Source organism: Accipiter gentilis, chromosome 5 (assembly GCF_929443795.1).
Source record: "Accipiter gentilis chromosome 5, bAccGen1.1, whole genome shotgun sequence".
In the NCBI taxonomy this organism is placed as follows: Eukaryota; Metazoa; Chordata; class Aves; order Accipitriformes; family Accipitridae; genus Astur; species Astur gentilis.
Window position 1 is genome coordinate 44,799,957 of NC_064884.1, and position 20,145 is coordinate 44,820,101.

Below are 20,145 nucleotides of genomic sequence, written 5' to 3' on the forward strand. Positions count from 1 at the left end.
CACATCTTCGTTAAAGTCCTCACTGGGACCCCGGCAATAACGAACCCATCAGCACCGTTAATGGATCCGATCTGCAGCTCCTGTTGAAGCCGGTGGTATTTTTATTGCAAAGGTCTCAGGATTGAGGCAGTAGTTAATAACTGGGAGGTGGTGTCTGTTATTGCATCCCCAAGGCTCCTATCCCCAAAAACCCCTGGAGACCCCTCCTGAAACCCGCTACGGGGCAAAGGGGGACGGGGAGAGACGGTCCCACGCAGGGACCAGCCAGCCTCGCCGTCCTCCCCGCCATGCCGGGAGGGGGAATTTTGATAAGGCTTCAGACGTCGGGCTTAGGTTTCCAAGGTGGTGGTGTAACATCAGCGAGAGGCAAATATTTGGCCAAGTGCACCCTGAGGTAAGCTGGTGTCCGGTGTAACCGCACAGCGTGCCCATATGTTATTACTTATCCATCAGCCTCTTTGAGTAACGATGTACAGGGCCAGGGCGAGGGTTGGCTTTTGTCAAAGCATATATTTCAGCGGCGTTTAAATAAACTCATCGAGCTGCATGTCTCGTGAACTTTCCTATTCCATCTGTCTGCGCCGAGCCACCCGTGGAAGGAAATGGATGAGGCCTTCAAACCTTCGCCAGTCCCCGGAAAATGAGCCAGTCCAGTTAACAATAAATGGTGGCCGGTTGGAGCACACATGAGCGGTCTAGTGAAGAAGAAAAGAAAGTTGAGCTTAATGAAGTCCCCGCGCCTGTGTCCCTGCGCGTGGACAGGAAAGGACGGGTGGTTTATAACTGTTTATTGGAGTTAATGGTAATAAATTCCTCACTTGTGATGCATTAACTTTAATGTTTTCATTACGTGATGATTTAGGTTTTCCCTTTTCACATTGTAAATCATGTTGTCCCGGTAGCACAGCAGGTCGAATGTCTGACATAATGTTATGTTTGGGGGAGAGAAATAACAGGGGAATGAGTTACGCAGATTATATATTTATATATTTCATACATTACGCTTTTTTTTTTTTTTTAGAGGACTTTAAAAAATTGCGTCCTGGGGAAGCCTGTGGATGGGTGGACGGGTGGACAGACAGACCCATCGGAGCAGGGATTTGCGAGATGCACTGAGAAGGGCCGGTTTCCATAGCAACTCCCCAAATCCACTTGGTGCTGAAGGGGGTTTTTTTTCCCTCCCTCTTTGCTGAGTGTGAGCCCTTGGCTAATGAGCTGTGCAAATAGATATTGAGATTTAGTGTTTTTTATTTTGCAATTATAGACTTAGTGAATTGGAAGGAAACTTTTGGGCCAAAGGCTCTGCCTCCTCTTTGAATTTTCTTTTCTTTTTTTTTTCCTTTGGCAAAGTTGGTTTAACTTGAAACTTGCTGTTAAATTTTCCAGACAGAATAAAAAAAAAAAACACCAATAAAAGTTGGAGGCTTTTTTCCACCCTCTCGGGCTAAATCCCAGCCCAATCTACAGTCAACTGTTTGCCATTGACTGTCCTCTTCTCTTGTTTGCTTATCAATCATAAAAACCACAGTCATGGACTCCTCTGAAAAAACAACAATGAATCCAACACTAACTCGGTGCCTAACAGAGGTCCATCTGTATGTCCCCTATTTGTTTGTGTCCAGTCATTAATTGTGGTCCAACGAAGACATTAGGGGCAACACAGTTAACTAGGCACCGTTCAACCCCAGGTGAGAATTGCGGGTTTCTTGAGCGACTTCCATGGATTTTGTGTTCGCTCCTGACTGTCAGCACTTGTCAAAAGCCTCCGCCGTTGCCTAGGGCCAGTTAATCTTGGTTCCTGCCTTCAGTACTGGTCTGTACTGGCTGCTACAAGAGAGCATTTAGCAATTCCCTGCCTTTCCCAAAGGAAGCTCTGGGTTTAGCTGCAGTTTTTGGATGGGCTCTTTGGGTTGGGATGCCTTGTAGCATCCGAGGGCTCCTGAGCCTGAGGACAACTGATCAGGAAGCTGAACACAGGGATATTTCAGTTGATAATTTCCTCTCAATGATTTGTTGCCATTGATTTTTAACTGCCTCCTGCTTGCTGACTAGCTTTCAATCTAGATAGTTATCCTGGGGTGGATGCCTACACTCTGAATTTTGCTTACTAGCCTCTTCTGAAAAGTCAAGCTGAAGCCCGAATAAATCTTCTCTGCCGTGCCTTGCCTTTCCTTCATCTACTTTCTTATTTCCCTGCTCAAAAAAATGCAATAAAATTAGTCTGGCACAAGATCTATTTCATGTGATCCATGTTGACAATTGTTCAGTTCCCTATTTTCTTTGAAATAGTTGCTCATTCCGTTCCCGTCGTTATAAATGATCCCTAGCCGTTTCCAAGGCACTGAAAGTTTTGGTGACGTTCCCGAGGCACGGAGGGAAGCGTGTCCGAGGGGCACCGAGGGTCTGGGAGCCACCGAGGAGACGTGCTGTGACCTGGAGCAGGGGGATGAGGAGGCTGGGACCAGGGGGACCACGCTGATGGACGGTGGCTCGCATCCCACGATGGCCTTTCTCCTCTTGCTCCATTTGGTCGGAGCATCGGTCTGTGCCCGTTGCTGGCTGCTTCGCCGGGCTGCAACATCTGCATGGTGCTGAAAAGGTCCTGCCCAGCTGTGCCAGATGTATCCAGATTCCATCATCCGGAGCCTGGAGCCACGGGGCCAAGCTCACTCCCGTCCTCCCACGGGGGACTAGACCGTGGGGTAGATCTTGCTGGTAACTTTGATCAAGGGTACCTGGAAGAGGGGGGGGGGGGGGGTTGTTGTCTGTACACACATGGATCATGATGTGAGAAAGCAGAGATGCTTTCAAGATCCTCTTAATCTCAGAAATAGGTAACGGTTTAAATATGGCCAGCATTATTCGCCCATCAGAGAGCAAAAGGAGCGTGGCTTACAAACAGCTCCTTGTTTTCGCATGTATGAAACTTGTGTTTGAACAGACCCACAAATGCTGCTCGGCAGTGGCCGTTAGTGCCGTTAGCCCCAGCAGCCACGTCCTGGACCCATTTGCCGTGGCAGACCTTGGTGGTGGGTGGGATTTCCAAAAGCTTTCAGCATTTCCCGAGTCCGTCTCGCTTTGAAGGCGGCGGGAGGGGTTGTTTGTCTCTTTCTGATTGTTTTTTTTCTCATTAGCTTCAATGGAAAAAAGAGCGCAGCCACCACGGAGGGCTTTGGGAAATCACAGCCGATTGTGCTCCGGTTTGAAATGTATTTGGGTGTTCCCTGCAAAGTCCCCGGGAGCAGAATCTGCTCTTGGCACATTTGAGCCTGGTGAATAAGCTGGAGGATGGGGAATTAGCTATAACCGTCGTGCCTCTGTGCTCCATCCCTTTGAACAGTCGGTTGATGTGACAGCGTGGGCACCGACACAGCCCCCGGGCATGTTTGGCTGCAGCTACTGTGACATTTTGTGCAGCTGGTGTGCATGACTCAGAGACCAAAGAGGCGCGAGCTGAAGCCCAGAGGTCCTTGAGGACATGACGAGGATGGGGTGGAACGGTCACGGCACTCGGCAGCCAAACTCCTAGAAACTTTCCCCAAAAGGTGCCGTTTGGTCAGCAAAGGCAGAGGTTCGCTTGGTGACCTGGGGCTCAGCCTGATGCAGGAGTGAAGCCTTTGAGGCTGAGAGCATCTTTTGGCAGCACCTGGGGGGATGCAAATCACAGTAAAGGTTGAGGTGCAATAAAGAGGGGAAAGGAAAGAGCTGGTGTCTGCTCCTGAATCCATGGGCACAGGTCTCTGGCTCCCGGTTTTCTCCGACTCCTGAAATGCTACAGCTTTGTATCCTCTGCAGAAAAGTGGTCTCCAGGATTACGGCACAGAACTATTCCTGGTGCCGCCAATCTGCAGCCCTTCTGCGGGAGGCTCCAGCTGAAGCGATGTGGATTGTGAATTAGGAAATTCCTCTGGGGGAAAATCCTTGGGGATGAGTAGCTCCCTCGGGAGCCAGGCTGGAGCGGCTGCAGAGGATGGAAGAGAGGCCATGAGCGGTTCGAGGTGCTGGTGGCACTGGGAAGGTGTCTGGGGAAGGTGGGGGGCTCATCACCAGCAGATGGCACGTGGCAGGGGGGGGAACGCTGTCGGTACCAGCCGTCTGCTGGGAAAAAGGTGGGCTGGGGGAGATGCCAGGGTGGAAGGGACCACTGAGACCACCCAAACACAGCTGCAGCCCTGCCGCACCGTGCTGTGCCGGCAGCGACCGGAGAGGGGCCGTGTGTCTGGGAGAACACAGACGCGTCTCTCTCCGATGAATTTAAGGCCTTTTCTTTCTCTGTTTTTATAAATGGTGTGAATGGCCATTAGTGGTTGGAACAGATGACCAGGCGACGGGCTGGCTTTTCCGTCACTTGGAGTCCTAGAAGATGGGGTGAGCTGTGGTTTACCTGCCAGCTGTGTGGTCCTGGGGCAGAGGCATCTGGCAGAAGCTGCCTGGGCAAATAAACCCTCTGCCCTTAGAAACCAAAGAGCTTTTTGGGACCGGTCTCCCACCTAGCCTCTCTGGATCTTCTGGGTGTCCATTGGAATGGTTTAAAGAAATAAAAAAAAAAAACAGGGAATGTCTTTGCAGGTTATTTTAGCCATTTGCTGCTGGCAAAAACCATCTGGATTGTTGTTAGGGGCAGGCTGGGGACGTGGGGACCGATGGGGACAGCCCACGTAGCCCCAGCCCCGTCTGCAGCCAGGCAGAGCCCCCAGCGCTGCATCCCCGGCACTCACCAACCTCGCACAGATTTAATCTTCTCGGCTCTGTGTTAGCAGGGCTGCATTAGAGAGGCTGCACACGACGCATAGGTTACAGCTGCCATCTTCGTGTCATATTCTGTAAAACTTAAAATTTCCAGAGCCCCATGGAATCAAATCAGCCCTCACAACCCTTCCTTAATTGTATTAGTTTGTCTGAGCAGCTACTGAGTATTTAAGAAGAAGGGAGTCTCCTTTCATTCTGATTTTTCTGCTGGGAAACTGAGGCACGGTGTCTCCTGCAGAGCAGGATTGATTTGGGCTCCTGACAGTGTTTCAGAGGTGATGCTGCAGACATTTCCCAGCCTTGCAGAGCTGCCAGCGCAGCAGATCCTGGGCCCCAGGGCCACAAATAACCTGAAACATGGGATCTGCGTACGTGGAAAATTGATCTTAAATAGGGCAAAGCACAACTGAGAAGGCAGTAGCTAACCCAGGGGTTCTGCCTGCTTACAGCCAAGTGCCGAGAAATGATGGGCAAAGAGAGAAGATGTGGGACTGGAGAGGTTGTTGCTGGCTCCCATCGCATCCATGCTGCTTCCCGGCTTTGGTTGCTCTTTGTGGTGTCTGAAAGGTCCTTGCTCTCCCCCAAATCTCTCTTGGCAACTGAGGAAAGAGCAGAAAGCACATCCCAAGGAGGACCAGGATGGCCGGACACATCCCTGCTTTGGCTCAAGCGACAGCAGCATCCTGCACGCCGGCGATTTCTGCAGCCGGTTTTCTTGGGGGAATGGGGGCAGAGGGAAGCCCCATGCTGATAATGTACTGAAAGTAAATGAAATTAAATAAGCGAAGCAGCACTCGCAGCTCCTGCCTTCCCCCCTGGGTAATTCAATTCGAGCGCTCGCGCTGATGGGATCTCGCCGGGGCTGCCTCCGTCACCCCGCTGGGGCCTGGATTCTTAACGTCTAAATAAAAGTTTCACTCAAGCATTTTTTATGCTCCTGCCAGCAGGATCAGCGAGCTGGCGTTGGGCACATTAATGTAATATTCATACTCGCAGGGTCTCCCTGTGCATCCAGCAGCACTGTCCCATTTTCATAATTATAAATGTCCCATAAAATGACATTTAGATTTGCATTAGCAAAAGGGGTCGGGGCTTGGATTTGAGAAGACAATGTGCCTTTTTACGAGTCAGATGCTCAGCATCGCTAGAGAAAAGCCTGAGCGTGTTTGTGCAGGTGCCTTCACCTGTGCATGGAGGAGGGATGACAGGTTGGTGCCCTGGGAAGTGGCAGCCCAGGGAATGTTTTGGCCCCGTTAGAGTCCGAGGCAGTGCAGGGTCCCACCTCTGAGGGTGCTCAGGGCCACTTGCGTCTGAGGAGGGTGCAAGAGCTCCTCGGGACATTTTTCTGCACATTGCCCCCATTGGGAAAAATCTTTTGATACTGGCCATCTGAAGCCTGCAAGAGAATTTAGGTCCTTTTCAGCATCCTCGTTTGTTTTCATTGTAAGAAAAATCATAAATCTGATGTTCAGCGCTATTTGTAGGAAGGTTTCGATTTCCTCTCAGCTCCCCGACCGCTTGTGCAGCGAGTTGCAGGTATTGAGGGTGAAACCCTGCTCCTTCCCATCCTTGCTGAAGCTCCCGTATTGCATTTCTCTGGAGCAGAGTCAGAAGTGAGCTCAACCCGACTCGTACTGGGGAGAAATGAGATTTCTCCATGCGGGAAGGGGCTGTCCGTGTCCTCCAGGCATTGCCGAGGGGCAAGCCCGCAGCACCCCGGGCTTCCTCTAATCTGAATCACTTCGGACAGCTTTGCACAAGCCAAGGATATGGTCTTTGAAGGATCCGGTTTCCAGCCAACAGAGGAGTTAGACAGAGGGGAGCCTTCCCACCAACCCAAACTTTGTGTGTCTTTGTGTCTGCCGTTCGCCCCGAGACCCATTTGTGGAGGATTTATAGCGAGCCCAGAGTCTGCAAACTATAAAACACAAAAATGAAAATAGCCCGTGAATGAGGGAGTGACAGGGGGGATGGATTGGGCCAAGAGCTGGATGTTAGCGAGACACGTTAAGAAAACAAGAGAAGCTCTTGTGACCTGGGATTCTGGGAAGTTATTCATACTGAAAAGGCTGCCAAGGCTGGGCACTGGGGAGGTGATTAGTGGCATTTAGTTAGTCATTTTTTATTGTGCTTTAGTACAAATTCTGATGGCAGGAGATGAGCAGGAAGAGGAGGGGGAGACCTTCTCAGCAGCAAGCCATGGCTTGGGAACGTCCTGGCCCTGATGGTTTTGGGGATGAGCTGTGTCCATCACCTCATGCAGTGAGTGCCAGAGCCTCTCCGTGGCCTCAGGGTCCATCCACCAGCCCAGGTCAAGGTGCCACGGTCTGAGTTACACCAACCATCAGACAAGGGGATCATGTTTTCCAAGTCCGTAAACCAGATCCTGCCTGCTGCCAAAAGCTGCCAGGGAACCCGAAAGCCTTGGCTGGGGGGTAAAGGGCTGAGCATTGGCCCCCGGCGCAGCACCAGCCTCAGCCCGCTGAGGATGGGTCTGTGTAGCCGTGGGAATTGTGGTCCTGGTTTCCTTGAGGGCTTCTGGGAGCCTGCAACCAGGATTGGGAATAGCTGGTGAGATTGCGATAGACCATGATTTTCACCTCTGGCTGCTGATCTGCTCTCCCAAGCCTCTTCTGCAGGGAAAGGGGCTGAAAACATTGTGCTGAGGGGTTGCGCAAATGGGAAATCCCAAGGCTTTGCTTTGCTTTGCTCTCTGTAGGACTGGAGGAGATCACACCAAAGCCTGTTCGAGATACAGGGAACGTTTTGAAGCAAGGATATCTGGAGAAGAGGTGTCGAGGTAAGGCCTGACAAGTACGTCGTAAGATAAGGTTTGAGGATGGCACCTCAGAATTACCAAGAATGCAAATTTTCAGATGAAGAACAAATAGGAAAATATATCTTTCCTGCAGATTTATCTGTAGGCACATGCGTAATCTTTCAGGCTTTTCTTAGGCATCATACATACAGGGAGGGCACAGCCTTTATTTATTTTCTTTTGCAGATCATCAAACTGCACAAAGATTAGAACCCAGAAATTGAATTAAGCAGCAGCCCAGTCCTCTAAGGCAAGATGTGCCCTTCTAACGAGCAATACCTAATGAGGATAAAATCCTGGTGAAGACAAGGTAGTTTGTAGCATCACACACATTAGCAAGTTGAGATAAGGACTGTGAGTCAGCCTCAGGTTTATCTTGATTTTACTGACTCTTGTGAAAGCTACAAATTATTTCCTCATCACTCAGATTTTATCTTGATTTATTTACTGTATGACAGGTGGTATGAGGCAAGAACAGCCCTTTTTTCTTCATGGCCATCAGCTGAGCTGTATAACTGGCCCTGTGCATGTTTTAGCTTGCTCTAATTACAGAGTAAAAGACATTTGCTTAAACCTCAATTAGGGGGATTTAACCTAAAGCTGCGTTCCCTCCCAGTTAGCAGGACTAAGGGTCACAGCAGCTCAGCTCAGTCTGGAGAGCTGGGGAAGTTGCAGGGGCTCCAGCCTGGTAGGACAGGCTGGCTCTCCCTTACTCGGTTGAGGTTTTGTATCTAAATTCTCTTGCCTGAATTTTGTGCCAGAAATCTGCAGGGTTTTGTTGGGAAAAAAATTCTTCTTTCTCCTAAATACTCATTTGAAGCATACAGTGGAAGAACAGAAATTAATATTTTTTTACTCTTTTGCTGCTCTTTATTTTCTAGAGCACAGCTTTTTCGGCTCAGAGTGGCAGAAGCGGTGGTGTGTCCTCAACAGAAGGACCTTTTACTACTATGCCAATGAGAAAAGTAAGTGGTGAGATATCTGCCTCTGGTCCCCAAACTGTGGGAGGTGGCTGAGGGCACCGACAGGGCTGGAAAAGAGAAGGGGAGAGCCCTTGCTGAAGAACAGGCTGATATCTGGCGAGAGAAAAGCATACACCGTGGGAAGGTTGCAATTCCCTATCAAGGCACAACATAGAGGTTCTAGACAGGTAGATCTCAGCTTGCACGCACACACACACGCACCTGCAACCACCTCCAAACACCTTTATAGGTATGGAACAAGAGAAGACAGACACAGGAACAGAGCTGTGTGTAAATAAAATAATGTACCAAGTTTTCCATTAGCCATCAGCTGGGCTTCAACCCCCTAAGTGACTGTATATAATCCATGTGTCAGTGTATATAAATATTTTGCAGTCATGCTCCATCAGGTACATATAAACAGACAGCTAATATCTCCAACAGAGTTTGGCATGATTAGATATATGGCCTTCCTCTGTTCCACCCATCCAGAAACACGGCATGAAAACAGCTTACAAAATACACGCGTACATCCTTGGTTTACAGTGACCAGTCTGCAGCTGGGACAGGTTTAAACTCCAGTGGGTCGTGGGGATGAAGCTCTTTGTCCTTCCTCCCCATCCTCTGTCTGAGGATCGGGATGAAGCTCTTTGTCCTTCCTCCCCATCCTCTGTCTGAGGATCTTGAGTGCTTTTTGTTTCCAAACAAGCTTCCCAACTCCTCTCACCCTGGCAGAGTATGAGCTGCTTGGGCTTTCCCAGCGAGCTGCTAGCAGAGGTGGGTTTTGAAGCCAGGGGTTGATATTTGGTTGGTTTTGTGAGGGACAAGCAGTTGTCAGCTTCCAAAGGGTCTCCAGAAGACCACAGAATAAAGCAAACCCCTTACCAATGGGCTGAAATCCTTATAGAGGGCTTGACCTCATCCCTGAAAGTTTTTTAAAGATCTGCAAATCAAAAAAAAGGTTCAGAGCAGCTGCCTGAATTGTACTCCCACGCTTTCTCAAGAAGATTCATAAGGAAATAATGAGCTGGGGTAAATAAAGGCGCCTCAGATGACTGCAGTGAAGTTCTCTCTCTCTCCACCCTGGCTGACACCAGCCGCGTGTATGCATCGGCAAGATCTGTAGGCCAATTCTCCAAGGCCCCACTAAGTATTTCTTCCTGTATGCCAGCCCGTTAATGCCTTACCAGCAGAATAATTGTTGGTATCATATTTCCCCAAGTACACACTGGTCTCTGCTTCATTACAACCAGCTCATCTCATGCAACCTTCTGACCCTGGCAACCTTTCGCTGGCTGTTCGCAATCTCTTGAGGCTTAAAAGGGCATCCTCTTCACTGGGTCTTTATGAAGACTTTTATAATATTCCCTCTGGATTTCCTGGGAGTGGATGTTCTTAGACTGAAGGTTTTTTTCTGGCCCTTTCCTATTGATGTGTGGCGTACCTCGGTTTCCCTATGTGAGCTCCCTATCTGCACCACTCAGCGGTACCACGAGCTTGATAAAAAGATGCAAACTCCAGACTGAGCATGTTTCTCTTCTTCCAGGCAAGCAACCTAAAGGCAACTTCTCCATTGAGCACTATAGTGCCCGGCTAGCTTTTCATCTCCGCAAAGACTCTCGAAAAAAATGCTGTTTCGAGTTAATCTGCCCTGGCAAACGCACCTACGAGGTAGGAGCTGGGGGAAGAAACGGACCTTCTGTGCTGGTTTGAGCAGTAGGCACAAAAGCAGATGGTCCCAGGTCTGGGAGCAGAGGTGGGTGGTCAGGGAGGCTGTGCATCTCCAACTGCCCTGCTAAAACAAACCAAAAGGCACTGCAGAAGGTGCTAATGTTTCCCTTCTTGGCAGGTCATCTCAGCACGGACTTTCCCTTGGCACAGAGAGTGATCCTGGGCTCTCCTTGCACTTGTGGGGCACAAGAGTTAAGTGAGAACATGGGTTAGAAGCAGTAAAGGATTGGGTTTGGAAAGCCCATTTTTAAATAAGCAATTCAGAGCCAGGTTAAATTTAAACTTTCAGTTTGTTGAGTGTCCAGGGGGCAGTCGAAAAACTGTGGTAATGAAAATACTGGCCCAGTCCACAAAATGTGCATGAGAGCCTTCCAGAGCTTCAGGGAGATTTTGGATGTAGAGTCTTGCTTTAGAGTCAGTATAGTATTATTCAGTGGGGATTGTGGTTTTCGTCTGAATTATTTTAATGAATTAGGCTTGACAGCCTTCCTCTGGGATAGTCTAGCTTTGTTCTGCTTCTGTTTCCCTGTTTGGAATAGGGAGATAAAGAAGTGAAATGGCTTGCCCAAAGTCACAGGGTAGAGAATGGCAGATGCAGGATCTCCATCCCCTATTCTAGCTGCAATTTTTTTTTTCCTCTTCCTACGTACAAGAAGCAGCCCAGTAACAGGTGAACCTCTCTCCAGTTCACAGCCCCAAGCCCGGCAGAGGCTGAAGACTGGGTGGACCAGATCCAATTCCTCCTGAAGGGTGAGTTTGGCAGCTTGGCCCAAGCCAGCGTGCCCTGTTTGTTTGTTTGGGCAGATCCTGGCAGCGTCTTCCCACCCGGCTTGGTCTGCTCCCTCCAGCAACGCGTGGGCTTGTGCTCATCACCAGGACCTTGCTGGGGTCCCAGCATCCCCTCTTAGCAAAAGAGAGGTTCTGGGGCTTTGCTCTTTTGAGCAGGTGGTTAAAAAGAAGTGTTGTTTGGAGCCCACAGGCGTTTCATTTCAACTCGAGAGCTTTTAGCTTGTTTTTAGAGGGTAGAGTTGTGCGATCTCTCAAAGGCTGCAAGTGTCACCAAGTGGGACAAGAAAAGGGTGAGATCGCTCCTCGCTGCCAGGGTTGCAGATCCCTGTTCTGTCCTTGGCTGAAGAAGGATGGGATTTGGCTCCACTGGAGTTGCTCCAGTTTGAGACCAGCAATACTGAGACAAGACTCCAGCGCTGCACGTGGAAACCATAGGCAGCTCCCCAGGAACGGGGCCAGGCTCAGTTCCTTGAGGCATTTGTTGAATTTGGCTTTGTTCTCTGGCATTTGCTACCCTTTCTTGGGCTTTTCCTTTGTTTTAGCCTATTCTCAGCTTCCATCCCATTTTCTTTACACCAGGTGCTCACAGGCCAAACAAGGGGACAGTTCAGTCTTTGCAAGGTCCATGGTGAGCACAAAGTACAGTGGCACAGGCTTCGTTACTTGATTTCAGCTCACTGAAAATACCAGCATCCACCTGGTACTTTGGTTTGCTCTTTCTCACCATGTTTTTGCTCTCTTCTGCCAGACCTGACCTCCCTCACTATCCCATATGATGAGGAGGACGAAGAAGAGCCATACAATGATGTGGACAGTTCTGACTCTGTGAACACAACATCCCACAATACTACCCTGAATCAGGATGAGCCAAACGTTGAGATGGAAGAGGATGATATCTACGAGGTTTTGCCAGGTGAGCAACCAAATAAGCGGGTTAAAACCCAAGCCATCCCCTAGTCATAGACCTGCAAACGTGGCAGGAGACCTTGGCCACACAACATGTTGATGGGAATGAACACCTCAGGCTCTGCTGGGTTTAATGGACCCATAACTCAAAGGTTTGACCCCATTTCTTTGTTCACACTGGTTGATGGACCACAAGAGCAAACCCTTTCTGTTCCGGTGAGGTGGAGGGTTTGTAAATTCAGATGAGGCAGCTCTTAGAGGTTGTGCTCCGTTCAGCTCAAGTAATATTAAGTTTGGGGAGAGTGGAATCTCTGGGCTGTGTTACCTGGAAAATCAGACTTTAGATGATGAAAATGCTCCCTTCTGGGCATGCAGTGAGGGCTGTAACACAATTACTGGCCTTCCAAGAGATGATAAAATAACTGCATTAAAGACCAGCGCTTGCTCACTCACAGTACACGAGGTCTGGAGGTAGCAGGGCAGCGGCTGCTGGTTAAAGGAGCCGGGAGCAATCTTGCTGGCACAGAACCAAACAGCTTGCGAGGATGACACGGTCTGCAACATTTCTTACCGTTATAGCAGAAATCACGGTGTGACATGCCCCAGGGCTTGGTCAATGGGTCACCTGAGCCTTATTCAAACCCATGTGCTGTTCTGCCTCTGCGCTGAGGTTGGGATCACCCAGCTCTCTGCACCCTATCCCTGAGAGCAGGTTCCCTCAGCGTCTGCGTTCGGAGATGCAAAATAGGTCCTTGTTTCTTCTTATTTATTTCAGAACTTTATATTTGTAGTGATTTAAAAAAAAAAAAAAATTAAACGCACCAGAAAGTTTTATGGTGCCCGAGATCTTCGTCTTGTTATTGCTGCCGAAGGAAATCTCTGCTCAGTGGTTTGCAAGTGGCATCCAGACAACTGCCAGCAGCGGAGCTGGGGCTCCGGGGCTGCCTACGCAACCCTGAGCATAAGCCTCAGCCTCTTTCCATCTCTCCTCTTTCTTTCCTGACCTTCCATTCCTCTGTTTACACCCTCAGCTCTTCGGGGGAGCAGCTTTTTCTTCCTCCGGGCGCACCTACAGTGATCACCAAGGTAGAAAAAGCAGGACCCCCCGCACGGTGGTCCCCGGGCTGGTGTGTGTGAGGTGCTGACGGTCTGTCAGGCTGAGGGCTTTCAGCATCCCCGGCTGCTTTCGCAGCTGTGCCCGACTCCTCGCTGCCTTAAGGCTGCCGACACCGACTACGGAGTAGATATTAGATGTGAGGGGGTTTTTTTCCTGCATGTGGCTAATGGTGATCCTGCTAGGAGCTTGCACAGTGTGGATTTAAGGACAGATCCCACCGTTTCCCCTTCTTCGGGATGCAGAGTGTCTCAAAAGAGCTGGAGCTGACCCTGCTGGCCAGGTTTGCCCTTGGTCCCCACAGGTGTTGCTCTCCTGCTCCACGCACAGACCAGTGCCCTGATGCTGGGGCTGCAGAGCATCGTGGTGGAGGAAGGGACATCCCAGCCAAACCCTTCCTTTAATTACGAGCTTTTATTGAGCTCTCTATCCTGCCCATCCCAGCTTCTTAAAAGCTTGCTAAGAGGTTCCTAAGGCAACCCAAAGGGTTGCATCTCAGGCTGCTCGCCAGCCCAAACCCTGCAAGCAGCAGGCTTGAAGCCCCTTGCTTTAGCAGGGCTTTGGCAGTATCCTTCGTCCCCAGCATGCGGGCATCCCGGGAGCTTTGCTGCTGTGCAGGGGCTGCTGTCCCTGGGGTTTTGCCAAGCCTCCTGCACCCAGGAGCAGGCAGGAGCTGTGGTACAGCCGCCTCTGCCCGCATCACCTCGGCTCTCCGGCCATCGAGCATCCTTCCTGCAGCCCGGCAGCTGGAATCGCACCGACGCGTAGGGATGCAGCTCAGATAGCGTGCAGGGTGCTGCCGGTGGGAAGAAAAGCCATAGCTCTCCCATCTGGGCAAGTTTCTCACCCCCTGCAGACCCCAATTCCCCGCCAGCTTGAACGTAGGTAGTGGTTGCGTGCTGCTGTAGAGGCAGTTGCCCAGTGTGGGAGTGGGAAGAAACCAGTTGCAGGGCTCAGGGGCAGGTAGGAGAGGTCTATTCTGCCCTGAGCTCGTCCCCCCCAGCCCTTCGCACCCCTGGGACCCCCCTCCAGTAAGCGCAGGGAAAGTCCCTGTCCAAGCTGGGTTCTCCTCTGGGCCCGGCTGCCTCCCTCGTGTCCCGAGTGAAAATAGAGAAAGAGGGAGAGGGGAAAAAAGAAAGGGGGGGGAGATGAAGAGATAATTTCCTCAGCAAGTCATCGTCGTTAATGAAGTTTTACAAAAACAGATACAACCAAGGAAAAATAAAATTTCACAGGTGATAAATTTTTCCAATTTCCCTGGCAGAATTCGATAGGATTGTTAAATTAAGAGTGAAGGTGTCTGTTAGGAAGCAACGAGCAGTGATGGGTAATTTTATAGAGTGGAAAATTGAATCAAATTGCTACATTAAAACACAGCTCCTCTGAGAATCTGCCCAACGCCCAGACTGCTCCGGCGCAGCAGTGGGGTGCACGACCCGCCAGCTCCCCGGCCGTGCCTGGGGCTGGGGGCTGCCGTGGGGCTCTGGATCCCGGGTGAGGATGCCCAGGGCTGCCCACGGAGATGTAAAGGCATTTTCCCGAGGGTAATTTGGCCAAGGTTGTGATGCTCCGCACAGGGAGGCGGCATAGGGGGAAGCAGCACAGCCCCCAGGATATGCATTTTTCAGCATTTCCATCTGATTCATCACTATAAAACCCAGAGACTGGCTGAGATCAAACATCCAGGCTCTGGGAGGACAGAGCATCACTTCTAGACTTGACTCAGAAAAAAAAAAAAACCTGCTTGCAACAGGCTGCAGGGCTGCAGCACGGAGGGGAGCTCGTTAAATCCCCCCCAGCCCCGTTCATGAATTACACAGCTCAAAATCTGCAAGAAGATAGGGTGCAGGAGGGCGAGCGGAGCTGGCTGCTGTCAGCTGAGGGGAAGCCACACCAGCCAGCTGCTTCCCCATCATGTTTTCCTGAGAAAAATCCCGTGTGAGTTTCCTCCTTTCCTTCTGCAAATGCTTTGCCCATCACAGCCTCGAAGAGCTCGCTGTGGGGCGGCCAGCCCTGACCATACTGGGCAGAGTGGGGACTGGGCATCACCTGGGTGGTTTTTTTCTCTGGCCACCTTTTGCAAAAGGCACAGACCGAGCGGTCAGCAGGGCAGAGGCTTTGAAAAGAAAGGGAAACTGAGGCACAGAGGACTGAGACGCAGGAGAGCACCTTGTCCAAGCCTAGCTGATGATTCAGGTGGGCGATGCAAAACAGGGAAGGGGTCCCTGGCTTTGATTTCTGGTTAAAACATGACTCATTCCATCAAATCTGGAAAAATGGCCCAAGGTGGGAGAGGGGGCTGCTCTGGAAAGCCTTCCCAGCCCCTGCCTGGCAGCTTTGCGTGGATTCTGGAGAGCGAGGACATGCGGGAGCAGCAGCTCTATGCAGGGCGAGGAGGGGCTGGGACCCACAGAGCTGCCTGAGCTCGTTAGGGGCTGTAAAGATGACTCCCCATTAGCTGTGCTACCAAGGGAGACCAGCTTTGGGGGGGGATTCCCAGGAAAGTGGGGAGGAAACGGGACAGACACATCTCCCCAGGATCATCAGGGCACCCACGGCTGCCCAGCACCACGTCCAGGCACGGAGCCTGGCAGCACCAGCCCCTTCCACGTGCAGGATTGACGCGGCTTTGCTCATCTTGGAAACCCAGCGGCGGCGTTTCCTCCGTGGCACGTGTTTTCCCGTGCCAGCGCCGGCTGACGCTTCCCAAGGAGCGTGCGTGCGTGCCGGGAGGTGCGAGAAGGGCTCTGGAAAAAGGTTTCCTGAGGACAGCCTGGCTCTGGGATGGAAGCGGTGCCTGCAGGACGCAGGCGTGGATGGGAGCCGGAGGCGTTTGCGCAGCACGGAGAGGAGGAGGGGGTGGCTGTGGGGAGCTCCTGGGTGCAGGTGTCACCCGTGGCGGTGGGGGAATGATGCTGTCCCGCTGTGGAGGATGGCTCTGGGGTTTTCGTGGAGTGCAGGTTTGCTGGTTTGACTGCCCTCCTTCTCATGGCAAAGTGGGATTAGGGGCTTTAGTGCCATTGGTTAAAGAATAAAGGAATCCAGATGCGAGGGTTTGGGGCACGTGCGTGGGAATGACGGGGGGAGAGCACTGCTACACATATATTTACGTTCTCTTTTACAAATGCAAAGAGCAGGCAAAAGCCACTTTCAATAATTTATTTTAAAATCAATGCTAATGAGATTCTGTCTCGTCAGTGGCCGAGTTTTACAATAAAGTCTGATTTATTTAGAAAAGATTTTTGGTGCCGCTTGCCGTCTAATGGGGGAGCAGTCGCAGCGACCCTCCAACTTGGGATGCAATTTGTAATTGGCAGCGGAGGGCTGACCTGGTTTGCATTGATCAGCGCCGGGTGGGAGAGACGGCTGGGGCCGCGTCCTCGGAAAGTGCCGAGCAGCAGCAGCAGCGCTTTGCTGCCTTGCGATCGGGTGCCGTGGGATCAGCAGAAGACCCAAGCTTAGTTTTTGTTGGCTCTGCCTAAAGGTGACAGCAAAGCCACGTCCCCTGAGATGCAACAGGGATATCCCTTCTGCACCGGCGTCACCCGTGTCAGGGCTGCCCCACGCTCCCCAACAGCCCTTTGCCAGCAGCAGTGCAAGAGGTGCAGATGAGCAACTTGCTTTCTGAAACGTTTGAGAACTGGGCTTTTATTTATATTATTTTATTAGGTTGCTTCTAGTCTTTATGGTTGCAGAAGGAAGCCTGGGCTGTGATGGCAGCTCGCCCCAGCACCCAAGGCAGCTCAGGCTGGATGGGTTGTACCTGGCTGGGTGTTAAATAATCTTATTTAAACTTCTTTGTGTGTAGATCCTTGCTCCCGTCAGTCTCTAGCCATTTTTGCAGGGCTTCCCCATGACTTCCAGCCCCTCTGTCCTTAACCTTTCCCATGGTATCATTTCTTATTATTTCCTTACATCCTCTTTCCCCATCCTCCGCAGCCATGCCAGCCTCCCTACCCTCCACTGCCTGGGGTCCTCTTTCTCCTCCTTAATTTCTGCTTCTGTCTCCCATCCTTCCTCGCATGTCTGTCCTGGCATTTCTCCTCGGCGTCTCATTTTCTTTGGGCTGCGAGTCCCGCACAGGAAGCATCTCTTCCTATAGGGCACTCGGCAAAGTGCTGCCTAAATTTATGAGGCTATAATAAGTGATTTGTTTTTACCAGTGTTAACAACAATTCATATTTTTATGCAACACGTTTTAAAATATTATCTGTGACTTCCTCCCTTCCACTCTTCACAATTAAGCTGGGAATTTATTATTCTGACAGTCGGATGCTCTCGCAGCCCTCTGCCTGCCTGGGGGTTTGGTGTAGCAGTAACGCTCACAGCCCTTCCCCTGACTTCCCCGCTCTGTTTTGCCCCCCCAGATGAGGAGCTGGAGCCCCCCTACCCAGAGGACAGCGAGGATGTCAGGAGCAGAGAGAGAAGCGGTAAGAGCCCACCCTGCTTTGGCCAACCCAAAGGACCTCCAGGTTATGGTTGGAGGGGTCTGAGTCCGGCTGCCTTTGAGTATCCTGGGGTGTGGGTGGTGATGGAGGGTGCGTGGAGGATTGGGAGAAGCCCCAAGAGCAGATGGATGGGTGACAGAGGAGACTCTGCAGTTGGTGAAGTTCAGATAACTCGAGCTTGGGGAGCTCTCCCTATCTTCTCCATGCTACAGGCATGGGGGATGCCTCTCCTTTTTGGACAGGCACCCCATGAGAGGTGGCCTTAGAGAGCTCTCGATGGAGGAGCCCCAGCATCCATCCCCACTCCTGCCTGATGAGATCCGTGTGCTGAAGGATCTCCCATGGAGGCACACCCGTCCCTGTCCCTCGTCCCATCCTGGACCGCAGAGGAGGAGTCAGCCCTCCCGGCACATCCCAAGGGACTGGGGAGAGTTGCTGGGGCAGAATCAACCTGGAAAAAGGGCAGGAAACAAGTCATGGCCCAGAGGAAGCCGCCGCAGGGAGGGATGTCGGCGCGGGAAGCCGGAAGGATGCGCACCACCACCCCAGGAACCAGCGCCCAGAACCTGCCATGGTTGCCAGGGCCCCCACCCCTGCTTTTTCCTTGAGGACCCGTACCGTGGGATGGGAGCGGAAGATCTGTTTCCTCCCCGGTCCCACCTGCTTCACTTTCCATCGCCGATCCCGCCCCGGCGCAGGAAAACGGCGTTTGCGTCCCAGTAGCTGGGGGCTGCACTGGCCGGGGGTTTCCTGCTGCCCCGCTCGCTCCTCGCCGCACGGGAAAACACGGCAAAGTCCGGCTCAGGAGAGCTTCCCACACCATCCTCCCAATCCAGAGCTCGGAGGGGATGGTCTCACCCCGATGATGCCCGGCTCACAGGGGTGCCTGCCCGGCTGGGGACCCGCAGCAGGGATCCCGCTTGTTGGGTGATGGAGAGCGGGGGGGTTCGGTGCTGGATGCTGTAGATGGTGGGTGGCTAAACCAACTTTGTGAATGCACGAGCACCCCAAGCATTGCTCAGCCGGTTTACCCCTCCCAGCGGTCCAAGACACCCTGTGCCCAACTTCCCAGTGTTTCTGGAAAGCCTGATCCAATAGTTCCCTTTAGCCAACATCAAACCCCCTTGGATGTTTCCTGGGCAGTTGTCCCCAGCCCAGGAGGGTGCTCAGGTCTGTTTCTACCGAAATTGTGGCAACTCAGACAGGGTTGAGTCCCAGCTGGTTACAGAGACCGCAGAAAGTCACTCCACTCCTCATGGTTTTGTGGAGCTTGTTTCGCACCCCCCAGCACAATGACTTATTCGGCCGCTGGAGCATGTGGCAGCTGCAGCTGGTACCAGCACCCAGAGCTCGGAAAAAACGACGTCCCGATCTTTATAAACTGTACCGTGGTCCTAAAGCGGGGCTGTACATTTGTTCATGGAGACGCCTCGGCGCGGGGTAAGGGAAGCAGAAGGCGATGGGACACGCATGCACACACGCACGTTTTTCTTTGCCTTTTACAACTGCCCCAGCATTTAAACATCCAAAGGACCAGGCGGCGGCGAAGCAGCTCCCCCGTGGGTTTTCCAGCCCGCGGTGGGGTTCAGCGGGGAGCAGAGAGCACGGCTTCGTGGCAGGCTGGTGCCAGAGGTGATGATGAACCTGCACCCCAAGGCCACCCCGAGCATTTTGGCTCTCGCCTGTCACAGCCCTGCCAGCCATTTAAACACCCTGCTCATACTCATTAGCATCTGCCTGGCAGTTGTAATTGTTGTTAATCGTTATAACTGGTTTAGTTATTAGCATTGTCGTGATTGCTTTAAGTCCTGTGTCTGTTTTTACGCTAAATAATACATTAGAATCTTGCCTCTGAAAAGCTGGGCTGCATTTCAAGAGGGAAAGGTTATCGCGGCACCGGGAACCCCAGCCCTTGTGTCTTTTGCCTTGGTAATTTGTGCTTCTGTCCAACTGGATCAAGGGCGAGAAAGAGATGATGGGAGTCCTTGAGCAGAGGGCTGGGCTGCAGGGAGGGAGGGAAGGGGCTATTTCTTAATTATATCACACGGCCAAAGTGCCAGATGAGCATTTGGCTAATGGAAAACTATTGTTTCTAATTTCTAAGAACCACAAGGATGCCACGATGCTGGAGCAGCCCAGCAAATCCAGCTGAGAGCTGCAGGCTGCTCCTGCCAAGACACCCATTTGCTCCGCTCAAGGCTGCTTCATCCCTGCCTTCTGCGCTGGATGGGTTTCGGGGCTGCTGCTGCAGCGCGAGCTTACCATTCGCATACAAACAGAGCAAAATTCCTCTACTTAGAAAATAAAAAAGCCTCGCAGCCTGCCTCCTGTCACAGTCCCCTGCACTTAGCGTGGCAGGAGGTTTCACCTAGCATGAGCACAGCAGTGAAAACCCCTGAGCTGCAGACGGTTGTCATTAGGTTTCAGCATCAACAAGCTTCTGAAGCAACACACCCAAAGCAAAGGGGTTGGGGCGGATCGTGCCTCTCCCACAGCCCCTGCTTGGGGCTGCTCAGGCTGCAGAAGAAAATGATGCAGTTGTCACATTTGGCTGGTTTTCTTAGTGACCCCAAGGCCCGTAAACATGGGAGCAGGCTCTCGTCCCACTTACATCAGTGTAAATCAGTT

At 51.7% G+C, this 20,145-nt stretch overlaps 1 protein-coding gene across 2 annotated transcripts in view; it reads left to right on the plus strand.

Moving 5' to 3' along the window:
- SKAP1 (src kinase associated phosphoprotein 1) overlaps positions 1 to 20,145 on the plus strand; it is a 157,330-nt gene that overhangs the window by 119,001 nt on the left and 18,184 nt on the right. For both annotated transcript variants that reach the window (XM_049799970.1, XM_049799971.1), the window contains 6 exons: positions 7,469 to 7,549; positions 8,449 to 8,532; positions 10,076 to 10,200; positions 10,947 to 11,010; positions 11,798 to 11,962; positions 17,437 to 17,499. In XM_049799970.1, the coding sequence (XP_049655927.1) occupies positions 7,469 to 7,549; positions 8,449 to 8,532; positions 10,076 to 10,200; positions 10,947 to 11,010; positions 11,798 to 11,962; positions 17,437 to 17,499 (582 nt within the window). The remainder of the gene's footprint in view (positions 1 to 7,468; positions 7,550 to 8,448; positions 8,533 to 10,075; positions 10,201 to 10,946; positions 11,011 to 11,797; positions 11,963 to 17,436; positions 17,500 to 20,145) is intronic.